General features: G+C 38.0%; 1 protein-coding gene across 1 annotated transcript in view; it reads left to right on the top strand.

The window, feature by feature from the left end:
• Positions 1–6,302, top strand: part of LOC306998452 (uncharacterized protein) — a 460,366-nt gene extending 454,064 nt beyond the window's left edge. Inside the window, exon 2 of the mRNA XM_079612542.1 lies at positions 710–6,302. Coding sequence (XP_079468668.1) covers positions 5,166–6,137 — 972 coding nt within the window. The 5' untranslated portion in view covers positions 710–5,165 and the 3' untranslated portion in view covers positions 6,138–6,302. The remainder of the gene's footprint in view (positions 1–709) is intronic.
• Positions 6,303–16,704: the final 10,402 nt, after the last annotated feature.

A 16,704-nucleotide genomic window follows, 5' to 3' on the forward strand; every position in this document is an offset into this window, starting at 1 on the left:
AAATAGCATGTTGCAATTTTTAGGAAATAGTTTTTTTGTGAATTAAAAAACTAACTAACAAATGTTTAAACCCTACAAATGCAGAGTGTAGTCTAGTCATGTAGTCTAATAACCATAAGCAGAACTAGGCTAAGTTATAATATCTGATAAAAAAAAAAACAGTTGTATTTGTAAAAAATATGTATTTTGTAATTTTTTTTAAACAAAAATATGTATAGCGCTTTTCACAATACAATGTTTCAAAGCAGCTTTACAGAAAACGCATGAGTCTATTACAATTTAGAGTAATCTTTTATCAGAGGTGACTGTGTCAAAGTAATATGTCAGAAATGTGCAGTTCTATGATAATACACAAACCATGCATTTAGATAACATTGTGTATTCATTTTAGGAAGGAACATGAGCTAATGAAAGTAATTATTACAAGTTGTGAACATAATAATGACAAGGCTAAAGAAAAATTGGCAGTGGTGCAGAACTGAATAGTCTGGAGTCTTGTTGTTGTCTGCTTTGATGAATTACAACAGAAAGTATTGTACAATTACAGTTTTCATCATGGCTCGTGTCTAACAAACGTAATAGATATAATATAACAACAACATATGAATGCTTTTTAATTTCTTTATTTGGAATTGAGTGCATTCACTTCCTGCTGCAGAATTTTACTGATGGACTAATTCATTTTAACTTTCTTTTTACGCATCTATAGCCCTAAAAAGCAACCAAGCCAGGAGAGGCCAGTGATCGAAGTGACCCTGCTGAAAAACACAGAGACTCCAGATGAATCTGCTCAATTCAAACAGGCCAGCATGCATTTGGGAAAACTGGCCTTTTCCCACTATCTGGAGAGGGTTGAGACCATGTGCTGCTTCTGGGAGCTGAAGCATATTGAGCTCGAGGGCGAACAGGTATAGACATACGGTGCACACACAAAGATTATTATATAAAGATTGTTATTATTTACATGTGATTTAACTTGATTTCCAGTCATGCCCTGTCTTCCCTTAGCTGTACTCACTATACTGCTAAAGCATGGCACCATTAACAGTAATGTTACTGGTTTGAATCTTATAAAATGTTTAACTTCAATGCAATTAGCTTCAGATACAAGCATCTGCCAATCCACGAATGTGTATTTACCATATAGTTTGAGATTTCTCTCTTAAACCTCCACAGTGATAAAACATGGCACACGGCTGCCATCTAGTGGAGTGGGTTGTGCAACTTCAATGACTACACTTACATTAAGCACATTAAGCTAATGGAAATCAACTATTGATAAATGTATTAGGTCTATTTTTTCATTGTTTTATTTTATTTTTAATGAGTAAGAGTGCATTCCAATCCAAATAACAGCACAGATAGTCAACAGGTTGTAATGGTAATAAGATAAACATTGTTAGACTAACTTTGTAGATTGCACTTATGCATTGTAGAACATCTGCACAAATTAAACCTATTAGAAGTCTGGAAATTTTTTATTATTAATCTTTTTTTTTGAAAGAAACTGCATCTATATGCAGGGCCAGATTCAGTGAAATTGTGTATTTCTGTTGTTCCTGGCTTGCTATGAATAAGTTGTTGATAATAAATCCTTAAAAACACATACAATAAATGAGTAGATTAGTAATAGATAGATTAAATAGATTAATGAGTAACAAACAAAGAAAGTAAGCTAAACTGATTTGTACATATATATGGTATAAACAAAGTTGAAGTGCAGAAATGCTTGTTAAAGTGCAACTATTACATAGGAATGAGCCTTGAAACATCTTAAAGGGAAGCTATTATGCCCTATTTTAAGAGATGTACAATAAGTCTCTGATGTCCCCGGAGTGTGTATAATTTTTTATAAAATATTTTTTATCCGTTTATCACTGTAAAGCTGCTTTGAAACAATCTACATTGTTAAAAGCACTATATAAATGAAGAAGTTGATAACATGTTAAAATTGTCACTTTTTTGGGGGTGAGCAAAAATGTTCCGTATCAGTGTGTATCCCTTTAAATGCAAATGAGCTGCTGCTGCCGGCCCCCTTTTAAAGAAGAGGGCGGAGCTTCAAGAGCTCATGCTCCTCAGTCAGGACACAATGAAAATATCAGAAGCTCTCAGCGTCGTTCAGTTCAAACCGGAGTCGGACAATAATGCCTCCAGAGAATATATGCTGTATGGAGATAGAACAGGTATAGCCTAGTTTAGTTTAATTACGGTTATAACTTATGTTCGGTTATGTTGTCATCTTGCTTTTATCCACTACAATTTATGTTGTCACTTGCTTGCCTTTTATCCTCTACAACCCTGTTGTAGTAGAGTAGACTCCGTCCGAATGATGGCCAAAACTTTTCTGATGAGCTTTATGAAGTTTATTGTACATCACACAAAACATGAAGCATCATGGCTGATGTGCACTTCCTCTTTCTAAAAAACAAAAAAACAATTATTAAATTACCAAACATTACTTAGCCAAAATGGTTTTATTTACATATTCTATCTATTCCTTCCATGTGTCATTTTTGATAAGAGTAGAATCACCCACCACCGCCTGATATGGGCCATATCATCCTGAAAAACAAAAGATACATTTGTAAATGGATGTTTAAAATGTCCAAAAGTAATACTTTTCCAAAAAATAGAAAGAGAAGGGATAGTGCTTACCTGGGTGAAGTCAAACTCCCAGTTAAACACATTATACAGTGCATACTGTCAAACAGAGAACACATTTTTAAAGGGGTGGTTGATTATGATTTCACTTTTCTAACTTTAGTTAGTGTGTAATGTTGCTGTTTAATCATACACAACATCTGCATAGTTACTATGTTCAAAGTTCAAAGCAAAGGTAGATATTTTCTCTTACAGAAATCACTTTTTAAGGACTACAACAAACAACTGGTAGGGACTACACAAGCTTCCTCCCGGGCTAGTGACATCACTACAAACATCTACATTCGTGGGTTTACACACCGTAAACCCACAAAGGGCTCTATATGGCTCTGCTAAGAACAAGCTGTTGAGGCTCCGCCCCCTGCGCATCAGCTCATTTGCATTTAAAGAGCCCGCCCCACACACAAAACGACGCATTCTTTGCTTTTAATAAAAAAACTATTTTTCACATGCTTCCAAGATCCTGGATCTATCTTTATCTTTTAGCCATGTTGCAGGTATAGACAGTCTTAGGCCCCGTTTACACGATTGGAAAACGCAGATATTTCTCTGCGTTTTGGCCTGTCATTTGCACGAAAACGGCGTTTTTATCCCAGAAAACGATTATTTCTAAAAACTCCGGCCAAAGTGGAGATTTCTGAAAACGCCGGTTATATGTTGTCGTGTCAACTGGGAGAAACGGGGTTTTAGGTTCTCTCTTGTCGATTCTGAGGATTCTGATTGGCTTGCATGGCTTTATCCTTCTCCCTACACTGCCGCCCATAGGTTTGGCATAGTTATGATGGCGCTCGACAGCGTATTTATGCGGGTTGTGTGCACGATGTTATTATTGAAAACGGAGGGGGGGGAAAATATTAGTTTCTCTAAATACCCGGCTATGTGTAAATGTGGCCTTAATGTTATGAGTTTTTAAATGTGGCACGGTTACATGAACTAGGGAGCAGGTGTAATTTTTTTTTTTTTAAATGCCACTGTCTATGCCTATCTAAAGCCAGAGAACATAGTGTTGAACTGAACCACTGGACTAATTATTTTAAACTTTGAAGCCGGTTTCACCGATAGGGTTTAGATTATCCCAGGATAAGGCCTTAGTTCAATTAGGACATTAAAGTTGCTTTTATAAACATGCCATACAAAAACATTACTGTTGTGAATCTTGACTAGTTTGAGCCTTGTCTGTGAAACTGTTATATGGAACAAGTTATATGGAACAATATATGGTTATATGGAACAATATATGGTTATATGGAACAATGAACAATGAGTTATATGGCACAATGAACAGTTCCATTATATTTTGTATAGATATATGTAAAATAATTAAACAAATATTAACAATATATAATGCATAAAACTTCTACTGGAACACAGAAGTACTTTATTTTTTAGCCTAAACGCGATACATCCCCTCGACCAATCAGAATTCGGTGAGCGTTCTACGTAATCCAACAGCGTAGCTGGCGCTCTGAACAGCTGTTTGTTTACGTTCATTCATTCATAAAAATGAGTGCTTTAAACTGTGATAACACTTTTGATGAGCCAGTGAGACCTACACCTGGGGGTAGAAAACACAGACTGGACAAAGAAAACCACAAAAAAACCACAAAAAAAGAAGGTTCGTCACTCGGGTACTGCGTTAATAACAACAGTGGGATGTCAACACAAAGCTGCTGCCAAAGGTTTCTGTCAGGCCGAGAGGCTGTCGCCGGACGATCTGATGGTAAATTTCAACAATTTTTATAAAAAAAAACAAACAAGGTTGACCAGGACCAGGCGATACTTCATCTCATGGACATCACGCAAGTGACAATGAAGCGTCCGAAAGTCCAGGACGTTAACAAACAAAAAGACCAGACTGTACTTATCTGTTAAGTACAGTCTTTTGAACAACATTCGTCCAGAGAAGGTGGCCATTTGCAAGGCGACCTTCATAAAAGTGTTTGGTGAGTACAACTTTCGTTGTTTCAAGTACAACTTTCAGAGTACGACTGGCGTCCCGAGATAACAGCAAAAAAGCAGATGGGAAATAATTAGCGTAGCTGCTGTTCATAATATGAATGCATTTGATCTGATTACTGTAGTATAAAAGGTATGAGATGCATCATGTGAATGCTTGGCTAAAGAGATGCGTCTTTAATCTAGTTTTAAACTGGGAGAGCGAGTCTGAGCCTCGGACAATATCAGGCTATTCCAGAGTTTAGGAGCTAGATGTGAAAAAGCCCTCCCTCCTTTAGTGGACTTAGATATCCTAGGTAGGACCAGAAGCTAATCCTTTAAGCAAAAGAGGTTCCTAACCCCTGCTAAGGAGAAAACTGAAATGGGGGAGGGAGTAATAGCAAGTTAGTTGTGTGTAATTCTGTTTATTTCATACGGGCTCCAATGTATATGACAATCTAAATAATTTTCTTTCACAGGCATCAGCAAAGACCGTGTGGCCCAATATTACGCTGAGACTGCTGAGGCTCGCCCAGAGAGAAGAGGTGGTGCACGACACAGTGAGGAGCATGCAAGGAGAAGGCAACTCATTGTTGAGCACATACAGTCCTTCACCTGGCCGCAGAGGAGCACCAGGCCGCAAGTATCTCCCCAGTGACCTGAATGTGCACAAGATGCATGAGCTCTTTGAGGCTCAGAGCCATGCTCAAACCAGCTATTCCCTCTATTACTCTGTGTTTTCCAAGGAATTCAATCTTGGCTTCGGTCACCCAGCTACAGATGCATGCGCTGATTGTGCCAAGTACAAGATCAGGATTACAGACGCAAACCTTACTGACACAGAGAAGAGGATGGAATCGGCATCATTCATCTTGCATCGTCGCAGAGTGTGCGCTTTTTATGACATGTTAGGCAGGGTTGCTGAAGGTCATGTGACCCTCTGTTTTGATATGATGCAAAACCTGGTCCTTCCAAAAACCACGATAGGACAGGCCTATTACTCACGCCAGATGTATCTGTACCTGTTTGGTGTGGTTGTGCACCATGGGGAGAACAGTTACCATGCTAAAGATGATGTCCATCTGTATGTGTGGCAGGAGAATGAGGGTAGCAAAGACAGCAATATGATTGCTTCTGCGCTGAATGACTGCCTCAAGGTTCAACTTCAGGAAAAAGTCAGCAGATTCAGGGGGCTTCGGCTGTTCAGCGACTCTTGTTATGGGCAGAACAAGAACATGAGCATGGTGTCCATGCTGATGGAGCTTCGCCAGCTTTTCCCCAACCTTGGCATAGAGCACACCTTTCCAGTACGGGGCCACAGTTATCTCCCTGCAGACCGAGTCTTTGGCAGAATTGAGCAGAAGATCAGGAAAACGGACACAATTCTGCTACCACAGGAATACCACGCCATCCTGCAGCAATTCGGCAAGGTACATGTTATGGCACAGACTGGGAGGCGTTTGATTACAGGTCAGCCTCAAAACGCTGTGTTAAGGCTCAGAAAAGCTTTAAAATCAGTGAAGCACGAATGCTTGACTTGAGTACCAACAAGATGGGTGTAAAGACGACTTACAATGGGGAGTATTGCTTCCATAGTGTGTTAAAGGCCGCAAAAAAGAGAGATGTGCTGGCACTAATAGGAGCAATAGGTGTGTCTGATGCTGTGAGGGCTTTTTATGATGATGCACTGTATCAGGCGACTGACAATGAAGATGCTCTCTCTCTCTCTCTCTCTCTCTCTCTCTCTCTCTCTCTCTCTTCACACACTCAAAGCACATCTCATACACACACTATGTGATTTATTTTTTATTTTTTATGTATAGCAGACACAATGGTCCTGCTGTTTAACAGGTTAGACACTTTACTGTATGCCTTACTGAATGTATTGCACTATTGAATGCATTGTTAATTTTTGAATATAATAATTCATTTTTTTTTCATGCATATGTAGTGGACAAATTGGTTCTATTTGTTACAGGTTTTACACTTTACTAAAAATGACTCTGTATTTATATGTGTATTATATGTTTTATATTTATATTGAATATGTATTACAAAATAACTTGTTATCATTATTATAATTAATTTATAATAATTTATAGTATGAGTCCCTGATTATATGTTACATGTTCTCTTGTTGTTTAAAAAAGAAAAGAAAAGTCAAACCATAATTTTTTTGACAAAATGGATGGATTTATAGCATTTTGAAAAAAAAATTAAATTAACTTTGAATTTATCATCAACAATATTGTTGTTTCATTTAATATTCATTGTTCAACATGTTCAGACTGAGCAAAAAAAACAACATTTTAACTTTCAAGTTGAATATTCACAAAATGTGTGGGTCTAGGTAAAAAAAAAAAAATCCTGAAACCTATTGAAATGGATTTATAGCGTTTTGGAAAAGAGTTCCTCATTTGAAGAATACACATATGGGTCCAGTGGCCTGATTTGCGTGTAGGAAATAGGATGCAGTCTTTAGAGGATGCATCAGTTTGTTGGAGTGAACAGAGGTACAGTACAACAAACATAGAACATATTGTTGGAATGTGGCAATTCATCTGAGAAATTACAATAAGAAGTGATAATAACTTAAAGTTGATAGTTCATCCAAAATTTTTAATTCTGTCATCATTTACTCGCCCTCAAGTTTTTTTAAACCTGTTTTTTTGGGTGAATTTTTTGGGTGGCCTGTCACATACAAATACAATTTGAAAAAGAAAGCAGAAATCAGAAGAATGATTAAAATAATGATAAAATAATATAGATGGAGATGAATGCAATGTATAGCAGCATGCGGTAAGAAACATTCTTATGTTTATGATATATCATACAGCTAGACTTATAATAACAAGACATTTCCAAGCAATAGCCTATATTGACATCATATCCGGGAGTTAACACTAGAACTACCGGAAATCCAAAACTACTAGAACGACCATAGCGGTCATTTTGACCGTTCATACTTTGACGTTCATATGGCCGTACTGAACAGTATGGCCACAGAGGTGTTTAAAGCTCGACAGAGCATCTCCATGATCACGGGCTGACTCTTGCCACCACAGTGCTGACTGGTACTAATTAAAGACATCATTAAAATAGTTTAACATTAATGGTTCAACCTTAATATTATAAAGAAACAATACATGTCTTAATATTATGAAGAGACAAACAAAACACACACACACATATAAATAGAGAGTGAGAGAGTGAGGACAAAAAAAAGCAACAACATTTTGTTCATTGTTAATGTTAGTTCATGTTAGTTTTAATGAATCTATTATTATAAAAAAAATAGTTCAATAGCCTATACATAAGCATTTGTATAAATGTATATAAGCCAAGATTTAAAAAGGTTTTAAAGGTATTGTTAGTTCATGCTAACTATTGTGTAGGATAGTTTTAAGGGATACACAACCGTAAAGTGTTCCTGGTATACATCCTTCCATGGCGAGACTAAAAATAGCACTTTCCCAACTAAACCTTAACTAACTTTTCCTTATGGAATAGTAAGAAAAGCCCTCTTTGTTTTCATTATACTGAACATTTTCCTTATGATTCTGAAAGAAAAAGCGCCGGGTGTCTACTCTTGCTATATTAACGATTACGAACGCAACTTTAATGCGCATCTGATTGATAGATCAACCACGCGTACTTATTTCTGTGTTATTAATGTTGTAGTTATTTCAGCTGTTTTCTTTCGTACATTCAGTTTAACAAAATTAACTTAAATTAAATGTATTATTCATGATTCATCGGAATCGTGGGTATGCATTTTAGACACCTATTATGCGTTTGCTCTTTCCATGTAATAAATGCGCGCCCTTGAATAAGGGGTTTTACTTTACCGGCTCAGGACGGGTAATCTCAATGGTATGACCCATTTCCGTAAAACTTCATTATCTTATCTTAAAGAAAATAACGGCACGTTTCCAAGTAATGAAAGCGTTTTATTTCATAGTGCCCACGCAATGACATGCCAACTTTATCAATGGCTTGAGCGGTTTGACTCAAGACTGTTCGATAGAAAACTGTCATCTGCTCACGTGAACATCAGAGCTCACACATGCACTGCTCACAGATCTGTAGATGAGAGCTGTATGTGGGACCGAGTGCGAGCGAAATCTAGTGAAAGATGGTAAAGAGTGCAGCGAGTATCTGTGAATTAGAGCTGGGACTGGGAGGACGCGAAATGACGGTGCACAATGTCTCTCATTTTCGGACATGGCCATTGACTCCAATGTTAAATGGGTCCATGGCCAATTCTATTATAGTCAAAAACTCGAGAGAGGAACCATTGTCAAAAAAATGTTGTTCACCACTCTTGTTCATCCAAAACAAACTACAATATAGACTCAAGGTGTTAAATACCGGAATTATCCTTTAATTCGCGCATGTCGTCATTTAATGTTTATATATATTTAAAGCACTGAATCGCTACAGAATCGTAATTAATTCGATTCTTAGCATTTTTAATCGATTATTGACCGAAATAAACGATTCACGATTCAAAATGCAAGTTTCAAGATCGATGCATATGCATCGTCAGGATTTGTAATCGATGCATCGAGAAAACGAGTGAATCGTTACACCCCTAATATTTATTAGGCTGCAACCACAACACAAGACCACTTTAAATTTAATGGTTCATTTGCCAAACATGTTTTTCTCAATCTGTGTAAACAGGAATAGTTCACCGAAAAATTAAAGCTTTAAGTTGTTTCACACCTGTATGAGTTTCTTTCTTCAGCTGAACACAAATGAAGATATTTTCACGAATGTCAGAAACCAGACGGTTAAACCAGACGAACCCATTAAATTCCATAGTAGAAAAAAAAAAATACTATGCAAGTCAATGGCTACTGTCAACTGTCTGGTTTCTGACATTCTTCAAAATATCTTCATTTGTGTTCAGCTGAAGAAAGAAACTCATACAGGTGTGAAACAACTTAAGGGTGAGTAAATGGTGACAGAACTTTCATTAAATTTTTCCTTTAACCTCAGAAAATGGTGTAAAATGGTCCATTTAATTACGAATTGATCAACAGCAAGACAACAGGAAAAAAATACCACAGCACACTGTTTAAAACTAAACAAGGCCAAACCCTGTGTTGACAGAGCGGAGACACACAATCACATCATCTTTAAATTGGTAAAAGTTCAGATAGCGGGTTGGCAGCCGAAGCCTCTCAGTGTGTGTGTAAGTGTGTGTGTGTGTACAGTGCTATGCATAAGTTTAGACACCCATGCTAAAGTTGACTAAAAAGAGGTATAAAAAAATCTTAATGCCTTACATTTAAGAGAAAAAATAATTTTTATTCCTCTTTTTAGTCAACTTTAGCATGGGTGTCTAAACATATGCATAGCACTGTATATACACATTAAACTTGCAATAAAGAACGAACAAACTCTCGTGTATTTATGTAAATGTCCATCCCAAATGATTCTGATTGTTCCATTGGGTCAATTGAATTCTTTAGTTGCTCTAGTTGTAGTTGAGTGAGGATGGTGTTTGCTGTGGGAATGAATATGCCCACCACTGTCTTCCCAGTCAAAATGTAAGTCCTAAAAAAAAAATGCAAACAAAATTAATCAATTAATTAAGATAATTTGGCCCAGAAAATGTTTTGTATTATTATTTTGGGTAGTTTTATATTAAAGATGTATTATACAAATCTAATATATGAATCAAATAAAATAATTAAAAATAAATAAATGAGAGAGAGAGAGAGAGAGAGAGAGAGAGAGAGAGAGAGAGAGAGAGAGAGAGAGAGACACACACAGACAGTGAATAACTGACTTTTTTTATCATACAGTACCTCATCATTCTCCACACCAGGAACAGGATTTTCACTCTGCCCTAATTCCCAGAGCTGGTTTGGGGTCATGTTTCTCTCTGTTCTTATTGAGTGGTTGTCCCATGCATCCCGAAACATATCAAGGCTTGCCTGAAGTCTTGGCAAAAACACATAGTGGCAGCAGAATAACTCAATGTTATTGTTGGGGTCCAGCAGTCCATGGCTCTCAAGGTAGGAGAGGGTAGCAAAGTAGATGGATGTGACTCCATCCCAAACATCTCGCCATAACCGCTCAATTCTGTTTAACAACATATGAAGTTAACCAGGTGATGGTTATGAATGAAAACACTGTCCAGCTAATTTAAAGAACACAGGATAGGTTCAGGGGCAAAAAAGCTTAAATAAAAAAATTAAATGAGCACAAACTATTTATGTAGTTTTAGTTGTTTTATACAGTTACAGGATAACCACTATCATTTTACCTTTGATTGTGCACACTTTTCCCTGTTATGAAGCATGCACTGTCTGGCCCACGTACAGACATCATAAGCCTGGCCACATCCACATTTTCAACTCCCTGGTCCGAGCGTATACTGATTATATGCAAAAATAAAAACACCACATACAGTATGATCAGATTGCCTCTAACTATGTGTGATAACGACCACACATTGATATGGTTATCCTCTGAGTTAATCTTTAGTTTCTCCATTATTTGACTAACGTTTAACACATTGCATTCTAACTATCCGCTGCTTTATATTCTAATGGTGGATTTATTCCTTGTATACTGTATGGCCCAGTGATATATTTAAAGTTGATATAGTAGATTCAACTTTACCTGCATACATATAGTATAGTCGCGTAAGGGGATGTATAGTAAGGGATGTAAAGTTTTACATTTACATTTATGCATTCAGCAGACGCTTTTATCCAAAGCGACTTACATTGCATTATCCTATACATTTATACATAGGTATATGCAATCCCCTGGGATCGAACCCACAACCTTGCATCTCATTTTCAAACTTTTACATGTAATGATTTGCTTGAGGGTAATACTTGTGGATTCTTTTGAAAGAAATATCGTACTTTGTTGGTTAAATTATGTGGAAGCAGCATCCTTTCTTTAAAAATAAGGAAAGCAAAACATACAGGTAATTGCTGAAAATATATTAATTTCCATTTGTGTGTGTGGGGGGAGGGGTTATTATATTAGATTACAAAGTACATTCAGAACTACGATAATATAAACAAAAGAAAACGTGCAGCCTTGTAGTTGGCCAATAGTTACAGAAAAACTTCAGATTCAGCTGGAAGGCCGGTTTGCGCCCTCTGGAGGAAGACACCATATCGCATCTGTGCAGGTAATGGGGACAGATATGCTTGTGTGCATTTGTGAATCAGGGCCGCGGAACGACAGTCTCAAAAGATTCCACAGATACAAAAGCGCATATTCAGATGCATTCTTAAGGCAGAACACAAATTACAGGTACAGATAAAGCAAAGTTGTGGATTGTGAGCAAAGCAATGTAAGGACAATAATGCATGATTGCCGTGTGTCTGTGTGTGTGTGTATTCGTGGAACGCTGTGTGTGCGTGAATCTCGCGTGCATTTGTGGATCACTGTGTGTGTGTGTGGATCTGTCGCGTGCATTCGTGGATCTCTAGCCTGCATTTGTGAATTGGTGCGCGCACATGTGGATCTCTAGCCTGCATTTGTGAATTGGTGCGCGCACATGTGGATCTCTAGCCTGCATTTGTGAATTGGTGCGCGCACATTTGGATCTCTCGCGTGCATTTGTGGAATGTTTTGATACTGTTTTCACTCCATAGCAGGTCCTCCGGTAGGCCAAAGGTTCCACTTCTAAGACCATTTCCAAAAGGACAACCATCCCCATCCCCACCAGTCCCACCATCACTGGACTTCCCATAACTGCCAACATCTATGATGCGGAAACAGTATCTGGCATCTACAACTGCCAAGAGGACAATAGAGAATGTCCTCTTGTAGTTGTAGAATAGTGATCCAGAGCTGTTGGGAGCCTGGATCACTACATGCTTCCCATAAATAGACCCTAGACAGCTTGGAAAATTCCAGCGATGGTGGAACTCTGCTGTATAAATATGTATGTATATATATATATATATATATAATACATACACACAGACGTATAATATATATGCATGTATGTGTGTGTATATATATATATATATATATATATATATATATATATAGCAGAGTTCCATATCTGCATGTATGTATTTAAATATATAAATATATATATATATGTGTGTGTGTATACATACACGTATATATGTATATATATATATATATATATATATATGCATATATATATATATATATATGCATATATATATATATATATATATATGCATGTATGTGTGTGTATTTAAATATATAAATAAATAAATATATATATATACGTGTATGTATACACACACATATATATATATTTATATATTTAAATACATACATGCAGATATGGAACTCTGCTATATATATATATATATATATATATATATATATATACACACACATACATGCATATATATTATACGTCTGTGTGTATGTATGATATATATATATATATATACTTTTTTTTATGTACATACATACATACATTATACATGTGTGTGTATGAACAATCAAAGAATAACTATAACCGGTACATGTTGGATCATAAAAACGTTGCAGTTAATTCTACATATAGTAAATATCAACCGGGTTCAGTAAACGCATATAGGCTTACTTACCGTAAACAAATTGCCAGCCGCTCTCTCCGGGGAAATGGCAGTTCGGAAACGTGTATTATCCTTTGCAATCAGGGGACCAACCCTCCGCAGCAGCTCGTCAAACTGGGTCCTGTCCAGCCTGAAGTACTGCTGGGACCGGACTTCATCCAGCCGCAGCTCCTGCACCAGCCAGTGGTACTCGCCGTGCTGACCCCGAGCCCAAATGGTTTACCCAGATAGACCGGCGTTTGCGCTTTTGCCGTAGATAAACTACCGGAATGGAAAAAAAAACGCCCTCTGTTTCGCATTCATTTTCGATACTTAAAAAGCCTTTTTATGTACCGAGTCAATTTAAATTTAGTATTTTCCCTCCAGAATGTTTGTTTTTAGCGGCAAGAAAACTGATTCGCTGTCACTGGATGTCATTCATAATCTTACCAATAGTGGGAACGCCCACTAGCGACCACATCGCCAGCGACTGGCGACATGCAGCGACAAAATCGATTGTAGTGTGTACGAGGCTTCACGAGTAGCTCAGTTTTGTTCCACTTACATACTTACTACTTACATTACATTTGCCATTTAATGTTGGGCAATGTTGTGGTCGCGCCAGCGTCTCTTACATTATGAGCACTTGCCACACGCAAAGCGCAAACATTTGAAATAACATAATTTTGGTTGCCAGGAAAATTGGTCCAACGAACCGTTCGGTTTGAAAATGCGTACCGAAAACCGAAACAAAATCCTCGTACCAAACGGTTCAATCCGAATGCGTGTATCATTACACCCCTAATATATATATATATATATATATATATATATATATAACGTCTCCTGACATAAACAGTGCAGCGCTTCTTGGTGGCTAAATATTGGCTGATGCGGTTCACGTGAGCACAATGACACATGCGTGTGATGCTGACACAGGAGACGGTCAATATTGAAAGCGGCATTCTGAAGTAGAACCCAGAAGCGCTGCACTGTTCACACTACGTGAATAGCTGACACGGAAAATATATAGTTGAATAAAGTGATTATTTCAGGGGAGGTTTTGCGTACAAAAAGTGTTCTCGTCGCTTCATAGCATTAAGGTTGACCTACTGGAGACGCAGACTTTTTACTACCTTTCTGGGCCTTGAAAGTGGTTGCTGCGTTGCAATCTATAGAGGGGTCAGAAACCTCTCGGATTTCATCAGAAATATCTTTGTGTTGCAAAGATGAACGAAGGTCTTACAACATTTTCCTAAATGGGTGAACTAACCCTTTAACATATGACACCATATTGTTAGGCTTACCACCAGCCTTCTGAAGCTTAACAAACATTTTGGGGTATACGTCCTTGTAAAGGAGTAGCTCCTCAAGTCTGTTTATCAAGTCAGTGGTACTACCCACGTGTGAAACTCCAAGGGCATTGCAGGCTTTCACCTAGGCTTCTTTCTTTGGCTAAATATAAAAGTCATGGTTAATAAAATAAAAAAATAGAAATACAAAATATGGTAGAAGAAAACGTCATTAGCAGAATAAAGTACACTACATACTGGAGTTTTGGACTCCAGCACTTGCAAAATGGCTTCTTCATCCATCTCCAAGGCACGTCTAGAGGTGAAAGCACGATCTTTCTGAGACAGGCCTTTGGACTTTGGAACAATATCGCTTAGCCTAGAGCAGTTACCCAGCCCTGGAGTAAAGGCAGTCTATGTTAAGGGACGTGAATAAGGATTGGCAAATGTGTTGCCTAAAATGCAAAAAGGAAAATCAAACTTTCATTTCAGGATTTAAGCTATGGGTACCCCCATTCCACCCCCAAAATAGCACTTACCATCACAGAACCCAGAAGCAGTCATTTCCTTCTCAAGTGTCTCCCATCTTGTCCTCACATTAACTTGAGTATCCTCTTGGCTGATTTTGTCCAAATTTGGCCGTCTAAACAGATGTGCTAATACACAACCAAGACAATGAGCAAAGAAGCAAATATATATCAAGACCAGTCATTATATGCACTCACAATTAACAGTACACACAATACACCCTCACCCTGTTTTACCTGGTAAATCAAAAGCGATTTTCCAATTCCCATTTGCAACCAAAAGGGGCTGTGGCCACATCTGACACATGAATAGTTATAGGAGTACTCCCTCAGAGCAGAGAAATTAATAAAATGCCTTTCGTATTAAATTGTGTGGAAGAGTGATGTTGGCATGATCCTCCGTTGTTTGCAAAAAACGTCCAATGGCAATATGATTCTATTAAAAAAAACACTCACACACACACACACACACACACACACACACACACACACACAACTGACATGTAGAAGTACAGTATTTGTGAAATTCAAGTCATGTCACTGCCAGTCCAGATGTCAGAAAAGAACACAGAGGAATGGTCAAAAAGGTCCTGTTTTAATAATTGTGGAAACCAGACTGATATTCTTGAAACCTCACTGGACGTCTACAAACAAGGCAGTTCTTCACATACACTGGCACATCTGGAGAACACAGAAATTGTATAAAAGATTAAAATGTTAAACACAATGTGGAAACTACATGAAAAAGAGATCTATAAATTTAAAATTAACCTCGAGTCACTGAAGATTCTATACACTGTCCCATACGGTGTAATTAGTTCTCTCTCCCCCAAAGCTGGTGGAGTGGGACCAGGGCAATAAGGATAGTTGGACTCCAGGGGTTCAAAGAGGTCTGGGATTTGGCGTTCTTTTGTTGACAAATCCTGTGGAAGGTTTTCTGGCACCCTCTTTTGCCTCCACAAATAATCTGTCAACACCTGTATGTCAGTAGAAGCCAGTGTTGCCACTTCTGTCTCTGCAACATCTCTGACCATTTCATCCACATCACTGTCTTCAGCATTTGTGTCAGTCTGACAAGAAAGGAGGTGGGGTTTCTCTTGAAACAGCCACCACATGCACAGGTATCTGTGCACGCAGCTTCTCATTTTATTGCGGCACTGGCAGTGCCACTTGCCCAGATGGCTATCAAAAGAGACTCTGGTCCTTTCGAAATGACACCAGTTGTCTCTTACCCCAGTAAACACTGAAAAATACACGAACCTGACAGAGGTTTCCTCGTGCCAAAAAATGGGAAAAACACAATCCACACCAGCAGCAATACTTTGGTTTCTTAGCTGCACACATTCATCTTGTCGGGTTTTGGACAGCAGGCCACTGTCAACCATTAAGAGTCCTCAAGTGCTGGTGGTGCCGTAGAGCACATAGCTCTATTTGTCCTCTGAAGGTGATCACATTCAATGCCTGGATTGCCACTTTCTACTCCAATCCTCATAAAATCTAGACACAGAGGGGACTCAAAGGCAATAAACCCTAAGACGATTTGTTTCTTCACGTGAACAGGGACTCTAGATCCATACGCATCTTTTGGGGTGACAAAAATCCCATTTCGCTCATCAATACAAATGACAGGTTGCTGTTCCTTGACCTGCTGCCCTGCCTTTGGTTTTTCTGATGATGGCCCTTCTGAGGGACAATTTATAAACATGTTAAAGTAGACAAAGAGCAATACATATTAAACACTCTTAA

This window comes from Phoxinus phoxinus, assembly GCF_949152265.1.
Source record: "Phoxinus phoxinus genome assembly, chromosome: 5".
NCBI lineage: Eukaryota > Metazoa > Chordata > Actinopteri > Cypriniformes > Leuciscidae > Phoxinus > Phoxinus phoxinus.